The sequence below is a fragment of the Lipophrys pholis genome (genome assembly GCF_963383615.2).
Source record: "Lipophrys pholis genome assembly, chromosome: 1".
NCBI classification, from domain to species: Eukaryota; Metazoa; Chordata; class Actinopteri; order Blenniiformes; family Blenniidae; genus Lipophrys; species Lipophrys pholis.
In genome coordinates, this window is record NC_137635.1 from 44,662,536 (window position 1) to 44,681,448 (window position 18,913).

The 18,913-nt window shown below is 41.2% G+C and overlaps 1 protein-coding gene across 3 annotated transcripts in view; it reads left to right on the plus strand.

Moving 5' to 3' along the window:
* The window catches only part of LOC308120565 (RNA-binding Raly-like protein), a 53,409-nt gene that overhangs the window by 13,346 nt on the left and 21,150 nt on the right, over positions 1-18,913 (plus strand). For 2 of the 3 annotated variants that reach the window (XM_080481233.1, XM_080481232.1), the window contains exon 2: positions 9,635-9,909. In XM_080481233.1, the coding sequence (XP_080337359.1) occupies positions 9,654-9,909 (256 nt within the window). In that variant the 5' untranslated portion in view covers positions 9,635-9,653. Of the gene's footprint in view, positions 1-9,634; positions 9,910-18,461; positions 18,607-18,913 lie in introns of those variants that run through there. The other variant, XM_080481234.1, reaches the window with a different exon arrangement.

Sequence of the window (18,913 nt, forward strand, 5' to 3'; positions counted from 1 at the left end):
CAGCGTCTTCTGGGTCTGATAAGGCAGAAGGTGACGTGTGTCAGTGTCTCTGTGCAGACGGACTATGAAGATTAACTCGGCCACCATTTCCCTCAGCTGACGACAGTCGAGGTTTGTCGCTTTCAGTTGTGCCACAGTCAAATCGCCCGGAGATGAAAAGCTGCAGTGCAACATTCAAAACGACGGCGACCGGCCTGAATGCATCCTTCACATTCCACTTGTATTTATCATATCGGATGAGGAGTTTTCGTTCCGCTTTTGGCGTCTCAGACAGGAATGTGAGTCAGTGAGAAAGGAAGAGCTAAAATGATTACTTTCACCAGCTCCTCGTCTTTTTTTTCTTTCCTTTTTCTTTTTATCTCCTGAGACTTCTGACTCGGAAGCCCCTGACAATTCGTGTGAAAGGACCAAACAGGATCCATGGGATACTTACACTGGAACCTGGGTTACACTGGAACAGACAGGACAACTGTCAGGCGCTCACTCTGCTCCAAGAAGGAGTTGAAGAAGACAAAACAAAGTATTCGAGTGTGAAAACTTGCCAGCAATGAGTGGCGGGAGGTGTTTGCAGCTCCACTGATGCATGAAGATGTGATTTAGCATTAATTTTTGAGGCATTAAGCATGCCGAAATGAATCTCCCTCCTCCCGTCTCGCCTATCAGGCTGCTCGGAATCCAGCGCGGGTGTGTTTTCTGGCCTGGGACGTTTCGACCGAGCATTTGCCAGCAGTTATGCCGCATGCTTCTTCTTAAAAGGCTTCGAAGATGCTGGAGACTCATGAATAGTGTAAAGGAACCCGTCTTTGAAGTCAGCCTTTTTTACCCCCCGTTTTGAAAAAGGTTGGAGCAATAACGCCCCTCGCTTTCCTGTGATCACTTTCATTTAAAAAAAAAAAAACATGTAATTGGGGGTAATTGACAAAATAATGCCGGCTCATCTCTGGAGTGAAGCTGTAATGGCGATGCGTGTGGGGATAGACAGAGAGGCTGAAAGCACCGAGTGTGAACGCCTCTACTTAACAGCCTGCAGATTGCCCGCAGTTGTATTTTTGTAGCAGATGCAGCCTGCAGTTATTTCCAGCGTCGGTTCAGCGGTTGTTCAGTGACCATTTGATGCTGTCAGCTGCTGATAGAAGTCTGACAAGTTTACAGAATTTTTTGGAAACCGCAAGCCATTAGTGAAGCTAATGTCTTGTGTCCGTAAGCACGTTGGCTTGAAGTTCAAGCTCAAACACTTGAGGGATGGTTTAATGTTTTGTTCTCTGTATGATGAAGCACCTACGCATTTAAGATAAAGCTAGTTTGAGTCAAGTTTTATTAGATTTCACCCCTTTAGTGACCATATTTGATAACTTCCTAACAGACAATCACAGACAACATGAAAAATAAGGCTCCCCCAATTACACGATTTGCCAAATTTGTCCATGGGTGCCCAAATAATATCACTCTTTCTCTCTCTATCGTCCTCTCCACACCAGCCAAAGCGATCTTTTTTTCTGCCCTTCGTTCATCAGTGCAGGAAATATCTGCGTCTACATGAAACCATGAAAACTACTCAAAGTTGTGTAGAACATATACCAGGCCGAAAGGTGGCGCTGTAACGCCGCCACAGACAAAAACCAACATTGGAAAAGAAGACATGGAGCATGCAAAAATGTGAGAAATCGACAAATCCAACATCTTTCCTCATTAAACCAAATAGCATCAGCAGCCTCTGTTCGGCCCGCAGCATTTCGTTTGCCATTGTTGACGTTAAGTGACGTCAAGGGGAGGGTTCCGGGGTCAAAGGGTCGAGAGGTGGGTCAATGACATCATCGTTTTCAGAAAATTTGTGTCTTGCCCATCCACACGTCAAAGCCGAGGCAGTGTTTTCATTTTTCTCGGTTCGTCGTGCGGGAGGCTGCGGTTCATGGCAATGGCAATACTTTTTTAAAGAATTCATTCAAATATGTTTAATTCATTTTAAAGACGTGGTTGTATTTACTCTTCCTTTTTTTTGATGCGCTATCTCTCAGTGGGTGCTTGCGCTCCGATAGTTTCCAAGTGACATCGTCGAAAATCTAACTGGTTTGAATCCAACCCTCAAAGCACAATCAGCGGGTTAGTAGGAATAACGCGCACTTTGAACGACTCATAAACCCTTCAGTCAGTTAAAGGAGTCGGGTCTCCCGTCCAGATGCAGTACGATGCTGTACTGGAGCCTTCAAGGCTGTTGGAGACACACGCAGCGTTGACGCAGAGGCTGTACGGAGGTGGTTCATAATATTGCATGGTCTTCACATATTCTGTGCATATGTCGTATAAATTAGGCCTAATAGCACTTAATAAGTACTCATATGGATAATCGGTATCTGCAAGTAGCTAAAGGTTAGTCCTTGTACTCATCTGTGAAAAATGTGGTATTGTCACATCTCCAGTCATGAAAAAACCCTGCGATCATACTCCACTTAGAAGTGATTCAACATCATCAACATTAAATCCATGCAGGTACCATGAATTTTTATTTTTTTTCATTTATATAGAAGAACACATGTGTGTCAGTGTCTAATCTCTGATTGGCTGGTTGCAGTCTTTTCTTGCAGTGACTGTGTGGTAGAGGTAGTTCACCCCACAGCAAGTAGACCCCGGTTCGGTTGCGGGATCAGTGCTTTTGAAAGGTGAGTTTGCAGGTTCTCAATGGGTTTGCATTGGTTGTCGATGACTTTAAAAATTCTGAAGGTGTGTGTGTGTGTGGCGTGTGTGTGTGTGTGTGTGTTTTCTGTGTTGGACTGTCATTCCGTCCTGGCTGCCTTATGCTGTTATGGAAGATTGACGGATAAAGAGATTAAAGTGTTTTCACGCTGTGTTTGCAACAAGTGCAGTAACAAGTAAACAGTGCTGCCTTCAAAACGCTCCCACTCTGCTCGGCGAATACTTGCAGGGAGAGGAAAAAGAAAAGAGCGCGGGGCTCCTGTCAGCGTGTTTCTCGGAGGTTTTGACGGTGACCTGCTGAGAGATCAGTCTTATTCCAAAAGTCAGGTGCTGGAGGTGATTGGCTTCACTCGTTTGTATGTTTCACACTCAAAAGGAACACGCAAGGATGAGCTTAGAAGATAAGATAACTTGTGGTTTTTCATCTTTTATGTTGTTTTAAGCATCCAGTGAGTGTTTCAAAGCAGTTCTAATTAGAAAGCTCAATTTGTGAAGCTTGCTAAATCAACCACCTGCCAGCTGATAACCCCACCTCTGCACATCCAACTCACAGAGGCCATTCGGTGCGCGCCCATCGCTCACGGGAGTCTGTTGGTAGGCCGAGACTGAGCGAGTTCAGGTTCAATTGGATTGACTTGTGTGCTTTTGACTGGCGGCTCCTCCCCCTGCCTCTGTTGATAATTAGGTCAATTAACTCCAGAAAAGTCAATGGTAGCACAGCACGCTTACATTACAGGACTCGCAGCAGCGTTGAATTATCTTCCCTTCTGTGAGGCGCATAAAAATTAATTTTTTCTTTTTTTTCCCAAGAGCAGCTGAGGAGATTTAGAGTGGATAATGTGTGGGTGGAGGCGCAGAATAGAAGTAAAGAAGAGTTAGGACGGGGAGAAAAGTGACGTGACGCCAGACTGAGAGCTGTGTGTGTGTGCGTGCGTGCGTGCGTGCGTGCGTGCGTGCGTGCGTGCGTGCGTGCGTGCGTGCGTGTGTGTGTTTGTGTGTAAGGTAGCTATCATTCCACACACTCACTCCGTCTCCAACAGGGAGTATTTCCAGACATATTTTTAGATAATGCATGCAGATACCCTTACGCTTGTTTTTTATACATATATATGGATTCATTTCTATTCAGGCTGCTGCGCGTTGGAGGACAGAAAAGATTCTCCAAGAATACTCAACCAATACTATTAGGGATTCTGCTAGTGTTTTTTTTTTGTTTTTTTTAACAATTTCCCACTGTTTATCATCACTGGTCACAGTTATTTTATTCATAGCTACAATTGAACATGTCATATGCAATATGTACCATGCAGCATGTCGATAAGACCTTGCATGTAGATTATTGTAGAAGAAGACGGTCTCTTAATTAAACCTTACATAGAGGCCAGTTGCTACGCGCTACAATTTGCAGATGTTTGTTATAGCAGTGGATCTCTCTTCACCACAATACAAACACTGATTTAAATATGGTGAAAACAACAAAGAAAGCATGGATCCATCCTGCCTTGTGTGAACGGTTCAGGCAGCTGCTGATGTTTTAATGGATGTTAATAGTGGAGATTTTGGCCTCTTCATTTAAACATCACATCCACGTTGCACCATCTGTCCACTTTTGGGATGTATTGGAAGAAGAAATTAACATCCAACAATGTGGTAACGAATGTTTTCTGCACCGGGAGACTGAAGACAGCACTGCTCGTTAAAGTGGGTCTCACCTGCTGTTAGTCACGTGGACCTAATGATTTGGCCGGTGTGTGGAATTCTCACTGCACTTCCGTTGGGTTTCGGGTTTGCATGGAGCCAAATCTGTCTCCATGGAAACGGGGGGAAACGCAACTTTTTAAAAACGCTGTGACTGTGCATGCACACCACAGTCGTAGTAAAAAGTTCTTCTGTACATGAGTGAGTAGCTGGACAGGAACAGCAATGTTTGCCTCCAGAGTGTCATGAGTCCCAGTCCATGTTCTCTTGGGACTTGGTAGTTTTAGAGTTCAGAGTACCTGTAAAAGCGATCCAACTTCATTGTCTGTTCGTACGAATGTTTGCGTATTCGCCATTGTTAATGCTTTCAAATATTTGCTCCGGCCGTGATGTGCACGCACAGTAGCAGCATTTCAGAAAAGTCGCATTTTCCCCCGTTTCCACAGAGACTGAGACGGAGCATTTTCAAAAAAGTTTCATTTTCGGCGCCTCAGACCACCGTTGTCATGCAAACCGACTCCCACAATGCAACAAAAGTTTTCCACTGTCATTTGAAAATGTCGTCGTATCAAAGGGGGCCTGATGGTTAAGTTCACTGAGTCCTGCGTCCTTTGTTCAGCAGATTTCAATCAATGAGAGGAAAGTTTATTTTTTGTAAAACCTGGAAGCTCCTCAGACGGCCACTAAGGGAGGGCAGACAGCCCGTATCCGACCTCTCATTTTCTAAAACATTAAAGCGAAGCCAGGTGGACACAGTCACCCTCACCAAAATACCAATCCTTAAGTGGGAAATTGTATTTTTGACAATGACTGAGTCACAGGGTGGCTGTGGTCCCGTTTGGCAGAGCGGGTTGTCTCCCAATCGGAGGGGTTGCAGGTTTAACTCCCTATCTGTCCACATGTTGAAGAGTCCTTGGGCAAGACACTGAACCCAAAACTGCTCCCAGTGAATTGGTTTGAGCGCCTTGCGTGGCAGCTGCCTTCGTTGGTGTTTGAAAGTGTGTGTGGGTGAATGTGTCGACGATGCGAAGTGCTTTGGGGACTGCTAAAGTGGTGGAAAAGTGCTTTATAAGTGAACTCCATTTACGGATCTTGTGGTGTTTGTTCTCAGTGATCAAATAATCACGGCTTCAACTGACGTCGAGGGCAAAAGAGCTTCTGGTGTGTTATTGTGTGAAAAGTCCAACGTTTGTGTTCAAAACATTAAAAACGTGCATTTGAGTTAAATTGGTGGGTCGAGATTGCACGTAGATGCATCTCGATCAACATCCCAAGTTTCTTGAAGGACCTATAAATTCTTAACCTGTGCTGTACGACGACTACGCCATTCCTTTAAAAAAAAAAAAGAAAAGTATTTGAACCACAGAAGACTGGAGCGCTGCAAACACGGCTTCTTCATGCACTCCCGACCAGAGTTTCATTGTTCCGAGGCGGAAACCATAAAGTTGAACGCCTGTGTATCTAAATTCAGTGGAATAAAGGGATTGTTTGAGCTCCGTCGTGAACCCCTGCTCTCGCCGTCTTTCCTCTGTGTGGTGACGGTAGCCGCCGAGGCTTGCCGCCATCCCCGCGTCCTCCCGAGAGCGACTGACAGCGATGCGACTCCAGCTTGTGGAACGTGGGTTAAAAGAAGGCCTCATTACAGAGAAAGCTCTCCGTCTTGCCAGTAAATACACAGAGAGATCAACCACCAAGAGGGAATACCAGGAAGAAGAAGAAGAAGAAGAAGAAGAAGAAGAAGAAGAGGAAGAGCTTCTCCTTTTCCTTCATCTCCCAGCTGATGTGCTGGATCTCCCAGCTCGCCCTGAGGGAGCGCGGCGGAAGCTCACCAAGGATGTTTGGATGAAGATTAGAGTCGAGCTCATCTGAAATCACACAAATGTATTTGTAGTGTCAACAAACTCATCCTTCTTACTGTTGACCTGCATTCTGTTTGAAAGTAAAGAGGCTCCCTGTAGCGGGGATATATTTAGATTTCTGTGTAATACTGTGAAAGTACAGAAGGATCCTTAGTCTTTCTGCTTGAAGTGTAACTTTTATCATTTGTATGCGTCGCCTGTCGTTGCTTTATGTTTGCTTTTTAAATAGTATTATTCATGGTCTCACTTTCACCTTTAGATTTCAATCTATTTGTAGTTTTAATTCTATTTGTGAAATACGTTTAAACACTCATGTTGCTTTAACATTTATTTTTAATTATTGCAAACAAAAATTTTAAATTTCTTCTTGATCTTTCAGCTTCAATGTTTTATATTGATGTACTTCCAATGAATCCGGCTCTCTAAATAAGCTGGCTTTGCCTTCATGATTAAAACCTCCATTTTCTTAAGTTGTTTTTTTTTAATGCTTTTTGGTTTTTACTATTTTAGGTCTTTTCGGTTTATCATTTTTTCCTCAGCAGGCATGTTTTATCAGATGTATGTATAATTAGACGGCCTCATTGGTTTCAACCAGATCCAACCACAAGTTCAGCCCAAATTTTAAAAAAAAAAAGGAAAAGAAAACACATAGTTTTAATCTAAATGTCTAAATCTAAACTTCGTCCTACTCCTATTCGAACACGTAACACCAGATTGGCCCATAATGAAAACTGATTGCCTTGTATGTTCTACATCTGGTTTACTCATTTGGATGTTTTGTTTTTTTACATGTTTGAAATAAAGCTATGTAACATAATATATTCTACATTTATCCTGCGTGTTTAGTTTGTATTCTTTAAATTGAAGCTTTCATACAAACAGGAAGGACTGACGTGTGCCATCCTCCTCTCTCCGATGTTGTCAATCATAAGAACTAAGGTGGAATAACTGGAAATACTGGAGTGAAATACAAATAAATCATAAAAAGCAGTTTTTAAACAACAAAATGCAGCAAAAAGATCCTCACGTGTTTACAGAGTCCGCAAACCATATCCTGATATCTCAGTGTGGGAAAAAAAGACAAAATAACATCACAAAAAATGTTTTAAATAGAAAAGAATTCACCTAAATCAACATAATATTAAATGTGGAATATATTAATAGGAAATATAAAAGAGTGAAACTATATGTGGTAGATAGAGTACAATACGTTTAAAGGCAAAAGCATTTCTTGTTTGGTTCATTTAATCATTTAAAATCAAGAAAAATAAGCAACTTTTCAAATGTAGTGAATTAAAACAGGACGAATCTGGTGGACTCAAGCTGATTATTACAATATGGCAACAACAAAAAGCAAGTCATTGAAAACATTTGGCAATATTAAATCCTTTTTCAGTCAATTAGAAACTTTTTCATTCACAAATCGATTTTTGTTGAAGTGTTAATACTCCAAATATCACGTCAGTTTTTTTTTTTTTAAATCCACCTCGTTGCAATACACACCGTTTTTCCCATTAAAATAATTTTTAAAAATTCACATTTTCTGTGTATTACCTGTCTTTCTAAACTTCTTCTGTGGTGGTAAATGGTGGCTGTCAACTCACATTATAGTTCATTATCACCACCGACTGTTGAACTGATCAGGGTTTTATTCCTTTTTATTTCTCGCCGATTTCATGAAAACAAGTCAACTGATCCAAAAGCGCGTCAGGCTCCACAAAGCTTCACAAGATACAAAGACCAATAAAACAAACTAGGCAGACCTTAACAATTCACCCTGAAGCGTAACAGTTGCATGCAGCTCCACACGATGATGCTCCTCCAACGTGTGCCGGCAGGAGGAGACTGATGACCGTGAGATTTCAGTGTGATGTGCTATTTTAAAACGTGAGAACACAGTTCATATGCTCGACTGAGATGCACCACCATTCACAAGTCAGAGATCCTCTCACCTCCCACAGATAGCAATCAGTCCCAGCATCACACCAGAGTCACTGCAGCACAGGTCAGACCTCTGGAAGGAAGCGCAGGATAAAGAAATGACTCAATTTACGGAATCAAATCAAAAACAGATCCTTTTGAGTTTGTTTTACCCTTGTTATTTGCTATGACTGTTGGTCAATGAAATGCAATTTACTGGTGATTTAAGAGCAGTAAAATGTCCAAACGAGAAATATCAGCATATATTTTGACACTTTATATTATCTGGTGTCTTCACATCAATGATGGATTTTCAGATTTTCCTCATTCCGTGTCGTAAAATCTCAGGTTCCTGGCTGCTGATTGGACAGATACAACTACATAAACCAAGATCATTGGCACGTATTCTGGAGAATCAGAAGGAATACAAAGAAAATCAATAGTTTTCCTTCTCGCACATCTCAAAGTTAGGCCTTCAGGAATGTGGCTTTCTTTTGAGTTTACAGCCGACCCACCCACACAGACATTTATTGACTTATGTTCACTTAGGAGACAAAACAAACAAGAAAAAAGAAGGTTTGATACCTGAACATGGACATAAAAAATAAATACACATGCTTTTCCGTACGTAACAGGATGGAATCCAAGATTTCACCACAGCTAATCTGCAGCATTTATCACAATCTATTTGGCTCACACTGTTTAGAGGAAATATATTCAACTTTGATGATTGAAAAAGCCATTTACACACGTTTAACCTTCAGAATAAAGATAATACACTATATTATCTTGTCATACAGGCTTTTTTTTATTTTTAACAAACTGTAGTTTATGTCAAATTTATGAAATTTTAAAACAACAACTGAGACATTTATGACTTATTTTATTTCATTAGTAGCTTTTAGCACTTTATGCCATTTCAGCTACTTCAGATGTTTTAGCCATCAAAGCAGATCTACCTCTGTAACCTATTTTTAGCCTTTTCAAATGTTTACTTTTTACATTTTTAAACAGCTTTACCTCATTTTAGCTGTCTTCAGCATTTAGTACTTCAATCTTCATCGTTCACAATAAAAGCTAATTAGCCTATGCGCGTTAAATAAAATTATATTTTTCCTTGCTGAAATGGCAAACAAAAAAACTAACAAAAGAGATAAAACAGTTAAAACTGACAAAAAAATTTAATCAATATGATCGACGTTCATAAATGCAAAATGCAAAGCAGTTTTTATATGGATAGCAAAACTACCATTCAACATTATTTGCTGTATTACTATCGCTAGTAGGTGAATAAAAGTGAACTGATTTCAAACAAGTGTGTTATTTTGAAGACGGTGTTTAGCGCTCGAGCAAGAATGTCCTGGTTTGAGTCCGAAGTGAGCTGGAGCGCCTTTCTGTGTAGAATTAGGTGTTGGCAGATGGAGTCTGTCTCTTCCTGAGCGTTGTCCCTCTGTGTCTCCCAGCAGACAGCCGTGCAGGACTAGGATGACCGGCAAGACTCTGACCAGCAACGTGACCAACAAGAATGACCCACGCTCCCTCAACTCCCGCGTCTTCATTGGAAACCTCAACACGGCTGTGGTAACTAAGGCCGACATCGAGGCCATCTTCTCCAAGTACGGCAAGATCGTGGGCTGCTCCGTGCACAAGGGCTACGCCTTCGTCCAGTACGTCAGCGAGAGGAACGCCAGGGCAGCTGTGTCCGGGGAGAACGCCAGGGTCATCGCCGGACAGTCACTAGGTGAGGAACGCTTTGGATTCATGCATGTGGCGATGAAAAATCCACATGTGGTCAGAAAAGCAACTCTGAGCTCCGCTGTCAACATTGTGTGGGCTGGTCTACCTGATCCACGGGGGGTAAACATGAAGGCCCACAGACTAACATTGACCCACCAGAGTTCCAATCCGGCCATGACCATGAGTACATCGTCATAGTAATGGAAATACCTGCAATTCTTCATCTATTCACTGTGGATCGCCCTGTTTCAAAAAGTATTGCACATAAAACTCAACACTGATGGTGAGTCGTAAAAGCTAGCTAACTTTGTTTATAGCAAATTAGCAGTAGCATCAAAGCTACACTGTCAGGGTGAATTTTATTTCAACACAAACATTAGACTGAAGAAGAGCAAGACGTGGCTGACATGTTTTCTATTATTTGAAAAAGATAGTTAAAAAAAAGTTTTCTCCAAGTTGGATTATTTTCAAAAAGTTGCATTTTATCCTGTTTGCACAGAGACAGTGTCGGAATACTTTCATGAGGTTGTATTTTTCCACAGAGATGGAGTATTTTCCAAAAGTTGCATCCCCCCCCCCCCCCCCCCCCCCATTTCCACGGAAAACGAGTCAGAGCCATTTTCAAAAAGTTGCGTTTTCAGTGGGTCCGACTATGAGCACGTTGTGTAAATGGACACCCAAAACACAATCAAAGTTTTCTGTTTTCACTTAAAAACGTCTCCAATTTGCAAAAAGACCGAATAACAGAAACATAGTTATGAGCGACACGTTAAAGTAATAATTTCTCAAGTTTGTTGTAGAAATAAGAAATATCCAGAAGTCAGTCTGTGACCTTTGAGCCCGTCGAGATTCTTTCTAATGCAGATTGATAGATTTTCTTTACTGTTTATGCATTTTAACCTCTATTTCTTAAGTTTTATGGGTGAAATCCTGGGAAGTATGAAATGTACGGAGGCCCATGTGAACTCCTGAGTTTCAGGGGTTCATGTTTAGTTAATCGGCTGCATTCAAAACTACGAGGCGAGTCGGCTGCAGCACTGAGATGAAACCTCCAGCAGAGAGTGGGAGGCGAGGCTGGGAGGACGGACAGCAACAAGGAGAAAACATTCGCAGCCCGGATCCTCTCGGGCCCTCGGCGGATCCTTGCAAATCTTCCTTATATTACTTATTGATTGCTTCACGGCCTCCTCCTTGGAAAATAAAAGTTCACAGGCGCTGCTCTCCCATTAAATATGAATCAGTGTGCAGCGGGGTCACATCTGTAATTCCACCAAGTGTTTGCTCAGTTTCATGCATTTTTACACGTGGCAGAGGAAACACTCCCAGCCTGAGCTCTGCTGACGGCAGGTTTTATGGGATAACATGACTCAGCAACTATTAATGCGTCATCACGGAGCTTTATGACTGAATCCTGAAGTGAAACGTTCAAGTGATCATCGGGAACCAGGGTGAAAGATTTTCGTCCGTCATCAAACGGTGGGAAATCATCAGAACCGAGCTGAACATAAATAAACAAAAAGACTACGATTGTAAAACTACATGTTTAACTTCTACTAGAAATACAGCAACTCAACTTTTCTTATTTTTCACAAATTTTGGGTGTTTTCACACATTTGAAAACTTTTTAAGACATTTTTTTTTAGACAACTTAATGTCTATTTTAGAACAGACAATTTTAGAGGAATTTTTAAACATTTTTCTTTAAAGTTGAATATCTATTTCAGAAGACAGATGTTTGTTTTTTATGACATTTTAAGGCTTTTTTAAAGGTCTTTTTCCACATTTTCTATTTATTTATTTATTTGTTTGTTTGTTTGTTTGTTTGTTTATTCATTCGTTCATTCGTTCGTTCATTTATTTCAATTGCAGAATTTACAAAAATGTCATGAGAAATCTGTCCGATTCCCATAGATTTGTCGGTTATAAAATGCTAAATAGGTTTGCTTTTTGAGACGTTTTATTGTAAACGGGGCCTCACATTTCATTTCGGTCTCCAGGGTAACAAAGTCCAGTGTTTGATGCGTCCAGCCGCCCCGTCCTGCTCCTCTTTTCTAAATGTGTTTCTGGGAGGATGGCCTGAAATGGCCCAATGTCCCCCTCTGTTTGCAGGCTGTTATCGCTCTTTATTTTTCTCTCAGTTCTTCCAACGCCTGCAAGACGCATTCAAGGTCCGTACCGAATATAGATAGTTCTAGAGATGATTGATCATCAGAGGTTTGCTCCAGCAAGACAAATGAAAAAAGCAGATTCCTGTAGCTGCTGAACGAGACGCGAGGAAAATGAGTCACGGGTCGTGTTTTAATGTTGACAATGCTGTCAGCACATATTCACACCTCCCGTCCGCACCCTCTTATAGAAGCTCCTGTCATTATCGTCCTAGTCAAAATGCACAGCTTCCTTTTTTTTTGGGGGGGGGGGGGGGGGGGGGGGTTTCTTAAAGTTAGTTCAACATAATGAAATTGACCCTCGGTCTGAACGAGCTGGACTCTAATACGCTGCCTCACATTTTTCCCCACCAGGGCAAGAAACGTGGATATTTTTCTATGGTTCTTCTGACAATCTACGTTTTGTGCCTTTGAAAAAGTGCTGTAGTATCCTGTGCAAATCTTAGCATAATAGTCGCTTTAAAAACAAGATAAACTTGAAATTTTCACGCTCCTGGACACTCTCAACACGTACTGGTGAAAGAGTGATGGGAAGCTGGTTGTTATGGCTTTGGTTGATTAAAAATAATATGCTCTTTAACTTAATTGAATTGAAAAAAGCTGAGCTCGGTCTATCAAACGGGTTCATGTTTCGATCACACGGTTGTGTGTTCGATTCCCCATCGCCCAGTCTGATCTTTATTGGAGTGTCCTAGAGCAACATACTAAATACATTTCTTCCAATAGAGGCTGATCACCATAATTAAAGAAAAAATTTGCTTTAATTGCAAATTGGAAATGGACATCGTTTTGAAAATCTTGCCATGTAAACACATAACACATTCGGAGCCTTTTTGCTCACCTCTCACTGAGGTTAGTGTTTAATCGCATAATCACAGACGTACCGGTTATTTGGTTGACCGGTCACAAGCCGCTTGATAAACAAAAAAGATATTAAAAAGGGACATGACTGGTCGGAAACTGGTTCAAAAACACGACCCGTTTGTGACCAGCACATCCCTACATCCTTCTCATTACCACATGAGTAGAGTGTGATGTTGGAACTGGCGTGTTAGAGTTGAAATTACGTCCGTCTTCTTTCGCACCGTGAGTGTGCCTTTGAGTATTTCTTTGCCTCTCGCAGTAATGAAGAACTTGTGTGGAAAAACACCTTGGTGTTTCTCTCGGTTTTCCAACATCCGAGCTGCTCTCACTCTTCTGACTCGACGAAGATGCCGCGCGAATAAGGGTTTTCGCTTTGATTGATGATCAGAGGTTGCTGTTACAGTACAATAGAGGCTCGTGGTTGCATCAATCTGACACAGCCGGTGTTTTTTTAAAGCCGTCAGACCCACTTATAGGTGCATTTTGACAAACTGCAGCTTAGTTCCATGCTCTGAAGGATTACAGTCTGGAGGAGGCAGCAGTGTTGTCTCCCTGTGCTCTATATTAATCTCCTCTCCCTTGTGAAACTTAACTCTTCCTGCCTCATCTTTTAAACATAAACTTGAAATTTAATTTGACCTCTGACGAGTGAATATGTGTGACAGGCGGGGGGACGACGCCACAGTCAGACCTGTAACATCTTGGACATCCAGCCCTGAGCCGGACCTGCTGAGCGGCCTTAACGCTCCACCAGATTTAATTTCCAGCCACGCCGAGGCTTGACTGATTGCTTTACTCATTTTGATTTGTCCGGACGTGACTGCATCGCAGACACAATGGCTTTAAGTAGTTTGCACAAGTAAAAGTGACGTTCCATCACACTGCTGGCTGGCCCCCGGCAGCAGCTACTAAAGAGCCTGATGAAGATGTCGGCCGATGATGAAGAGGGCGGAGGAGGCGGGGGCTTCGTCTCTATTCCGCCGACTCAGCATTTCTGCTTTCAGATGCTGCTTCTGGGGATAAAATCTGGACATAGATGTATTGATAATTCCACTTTCATTTACTATTAAATTCAGCGTTTGTGTGATCATATCAGCCTGGACTGCCAGTGTGGCTGCTGTTGTGTTTGACCGCCTCCCTGTGGTTAAGACGGGTACTGCAAGGGCTTCAAATTCAACGGTTTTCAACCTTGTGAAGCCTCAACAATGGTTGTATTGTGATGTCCCTGCAAAGAGTTTCTAACCTTGTCTACGCAATCCTTGCCATCTTTGTTGTGTTTTCATGGTGGAAAATGATCAGTGCAGACCAGGAGCCACCAGCAGCTTCAAATCTTCACATGGACATGGCTTCGTGCCTGTGTTTTCATTACTTCTGGCTTCTTCTGTACAACTTTAATGCCCTGATCACTTCAACTGTGACAGTGTACTACTACGTGTACATTTACAATATCTGCTGTATTAAGCTGAGCTTGTAAGGCGCAAACAGCAGATCAAGAATCTGAACTGCTCCCATCAACTTGTGTGTTTCAGCAATGGCTGTGTGGGAAACAGTATTTCTACACCAAACTGCCACGTTTCTCTGTGTTTTGATGCTGATTAGATTTTCTGTACGACTTCAGGGTCATGGGTCAATCCCCGCAAACTATGGGTGAGGGCAAGATTCACCCTGGACAGGTCGCCAGTCCGTCAGAGACACAAACAAACAGAGGCAGACAACCAAGATTGGAATCTGGCCCCGAATTCTAATCACATGTGTCTAATTCAAGCACGTGTATGTAATTCGCCATTCCTCGAAATATTGGTAAGAAGAAGTCCAACTTATTTATTCCTACCACTTTCCCAATATTCAATAGTCACATTTCATTACCATCTTTACTGTTACTTACTTGCAGTAATTGTTTTGTACTTGTTTGTCTCCTCTCTTACTTCGTTCCATTTTTTCACTGTTAATAATTAACATGTTCATCAACTGTTTTCTAATCAAATCGTGTTTTTGGGAATGATTTTAAGTTCAAAACTGAATTTCAGGCAAGATTCCAATCTGGGCCTGGACATATTACAGTATATCCAGCTAGAATAAAGATATGAGGAAAAAGTACATAAAATATAAATAACATGGAAATAAAAATTGATGCACTAAACAAACAAACAACAATAAAATTCAAGACCAGGCTAAATATTAAAATAAATGTCCTCCGCCAGGTAAAAGGAGACAACACTTAAAAAATACTTATTAAAAAAGAAGCCTGCTTTTAAAAACATGAAGGTTCATGCAGACCTCAGGGTCTCTGGCCGGCTGTGATGCTGCAGAACAGCCTCACTGGAGCTTCTTGTATTAACGAGTCGAATCATTAAAAGATTGAAATTATTAAAATGAGGGTTTGTGAAGGTGCCAGACCATTAAGACTTTTACAAACCATTCAAATAACTTAAGTGGCTCAGTTCTGTGTGTGTGTGTGTGTGTGTGTGTGCGTGTGTGTGTGTGTGTGTGTGTGTGTGTGTGTGTGTGTGTCTGTGTGTGTGCGTGTGTGTGCGTGTGTGTGCGATGAACACTAGGTGGTGCTGAGAGAACAGTGTCAGTCAGAGCATTAAACCGACTCATGTCCCACAGTGTCTTTTTGCATCTTTCATTCATTTGCAGAAACAAACGAGCTGTCGAACGTCTCCAATTATCCAGTTTAATTCATAACAAATACGTTTTTCTCCTACTTAGTGACATTTCAGATATAATCTAGCTTTGTCTGTAGTTATTCACAGACAGCAGTGAGGATTTGTGGTCTTGTCAGATGTCAGACAATATATGTGCACTTCAGCCTTTATCTGCCTGCCTTCACCAGGTTTGAGAGAGAGAGAGAGAGAGAGAGAGAGAGAGAGAGAGAGAGAGGCCCTGGCCACTATTAAGACGTCAGGCTGTGTGGGAGACAGCTACAAGCCCCCATGTCAGTCTAATTAGATATTACAATGATAAGGCTTCGTCTTCAGCAGAGCCCAGTCACAGCTGGGGAATCAGGATTCAGCTTCACCTCTCGGCACTCTGCTTTTTTTTTTTTTTTTTTTTTAAATCTCTTTCCGAAGTCCATGGCACATCCACATTGAATTCAATTTTTTGAAAAAGCTGATAGATGAATGGGGAGATGGAGGCAAATGGAAGCTGATTTGAATGAGTGCACATCGTTTGACTAGTGAGGTCAAACATGAATGTTTCTGCAGACTAAAAAGGAATAAAAAAAAAAAAAGAAGCCGGATGTATTCTTGAAGCCCAACCTTGGAAATCAAACACGCTCCTCAACATGTGACCTTTTTGAGTCTTACAGAGTGAGCAAGTTTTGTTGTTTTTTTTCTAATCAATATTTTCAGCTCCGAGCATTTAAGTTACAAACATACTGTTCATCATTTTGTGCACCAGCAAACCAGACTTGTTATGTATTCATTTATTCACGTCAGCTATGTGCATTTCTTTTTTTTTTCTGATCGAAACATCACACAGAGAAGTGAACTCGGCGCTGTCGCACCGTCGATGCAAGAATAAAAAATATATGTGCAATGGAAAAGAAAATGGTGGAAACAGTAAAGTATCTTTGAGTTTGACGTCAAAATTGACATGCCTGCATGCACAGGCTGCAGAAGCTTAGATTTTGTCAGTGGATGATGCATGCATGCATATTTAATCAGCACACAACCAATTTATAGTAACCAGTCAACCTTTAAATGCATGTTTTTAACTGTGTTAGGAAACACACACGCGCACACACACACACACACACACACACACACACACACACACACACACACACACACACACACACACACACACACACACACACACACACACACACACACACACACACACACACAAGACCATCGCCACAACACAACAGAAAAAAAGCCACAATACAAATACAAAGGCCACAACGTAAGTGCTCAGCGGACGGAAGAACAGGCTGTGTTACCAGGGGACAATATTTTCTGACAGACTCTCTAAGAGTTTAATGAAACATAAGTGAAACGCTGCTGCTTGATGATTGTGACTAATGTTTTCAGAAATCAGCCGTGTTGGTTGGTCACTGTGTTGAAATGGTCATAACGTCGTGTGTGTGCTCTGCCGGCCATCGTTTAGTTCCACTTTGGTTTCATCAGAAAATAAAGTCCCCCCCAGAAACAAAGGGTGTGTCCAAATAGTCTGTCCTTTCTCCTTTCTTATCCACTTTCCTTAACCCCGTGGGTGACGTCACAGGGTTAAGGAAAGGTGACATACTAATAATCTGCCTGCGGCAAAGGTTAGGGACGTCTGCCGTGGTGAAAAAAATGTAATTTCTGAAAATGGACTACAAAAAGCACATTTATGACACTTTCCCTTCCCGTCTAACCGCTGATATCAAATATCACAAGGTTTGAACTGAAATGAAAGGAACTGAAATGAAAGGAAAAGAAGCTGCCAGGTGAATAAATAACCAATGCAAACTGAGAATAGGCTGCACAAAAATTTTACCTGAAGAAATTGAAGAAATTTAAGACTTGGGAATATTTCTTCAAAATTCAGATTTTTTTTCCTCACTTGTTGACTTCAATATTTTGAGAATTCTGGATAGATTTCTAACGTTCCTAGTTAATCTGACTTTTTTACGTATCAGAATTTAGACTCGTGGTCATAATTCAATCAGACGTGTAACATTTCTCATAATTCTAAATTGGTTCTAGTAATGACTTTCTGTGGATTCAAATTTTTATTTTTAGCATGCTGACTTTAATTTCAGAATTCAGTATTATAATTTTTTTTAGAATTATGTTTTTACTAATTCTTACTTATTCATTAACGTCAAAACACTTTTTCTGACTCTTTTCTAGTAATTGTGAATTTTTCTCATAACTCTGACTTGATGAGTTTTTCAGTCTTGTTTTTTGTTATAGATCAACATTTCTTCTAGTAATTCCTACTTTTTCCTTATTATTTTGACTTTTTCCCCTCATAATCCTGACTTTAGTGGGAGAATTTAGACTTCTGTTCAAAATTCTGCCTTTATTGTCAGACTTGTGACCTTTATCCTCATTACTGTATAAATTCAATATCACAATTGTGGCTTATTCTCATTTTTTTTTCCAATTCCAGATTTATTAATGTTTTCTCCAAATACTGATTTTTTGTATTTATTTTTTCATATGATAACTTTAATAATTATAGAATTCTGGATTTCTTTTTTTCTGACTCTTCTAGTATTCTCTCTCTCTCCACATAATCCTGACTTTTTTTTTTCTTTGTTCGGATTAAATTCTCTTTATAACAGCTTTTTAAGTGATTAAGTTATAAGCCAAATTAACCATATGTTTGTTTTTTTGTTTTTTTAAATCCTCTGGCGCGTCACAGAGTTCGTTTTGTGTCCTTGGCGTGTTTTACCTGCGCTCGTGCTCTTGGTTGTTTGCGGGGTTCATTTATTTTTGGTGGGGGGTGTGGGGGTTTCGGGCTCCCCCCGGGATGCCGCTGAGTGGTACGGTCCGGTGTAAGCCTGCAGAGTGTGAAGCTGCTCCCTGGCAGTCCGGACACCTTCCCAGGGAACGCGCACACGGCAGTACCGCTCGAGCTCCGGTGAAGTTCTGCTCTGCTTCATACTTAAGACTTCAGGCTTCAGGCTTCAGGCTTCAGGATCATGTACAAAGGCAGGCGTCGCAACCACAGATGTGAGTATAAAAAGCCTGTTTAGGATGAATGTCGCTGAAATCCATTATTATTATCGTTCTGATTATTATCAAGCCTCGATTTGCTTTTCATCTCTGGATCATTCGGTTTGTATTTAATGAATGAAACCATGTATGCATAGTTGTGCTCACTGAGCTCCGCTTTGAGCAAGGTATTTTGGCTTTTTTTTTTTTTTTTTTAACCAGTTTGCAATCTAAATAGATAATGTTACACTAACTTTTCATCCAGATTTATCATCAGCTTCAATTGTTCTCAAAGGGGCTGTTTTGCATTGTTATCAAGTGTTAT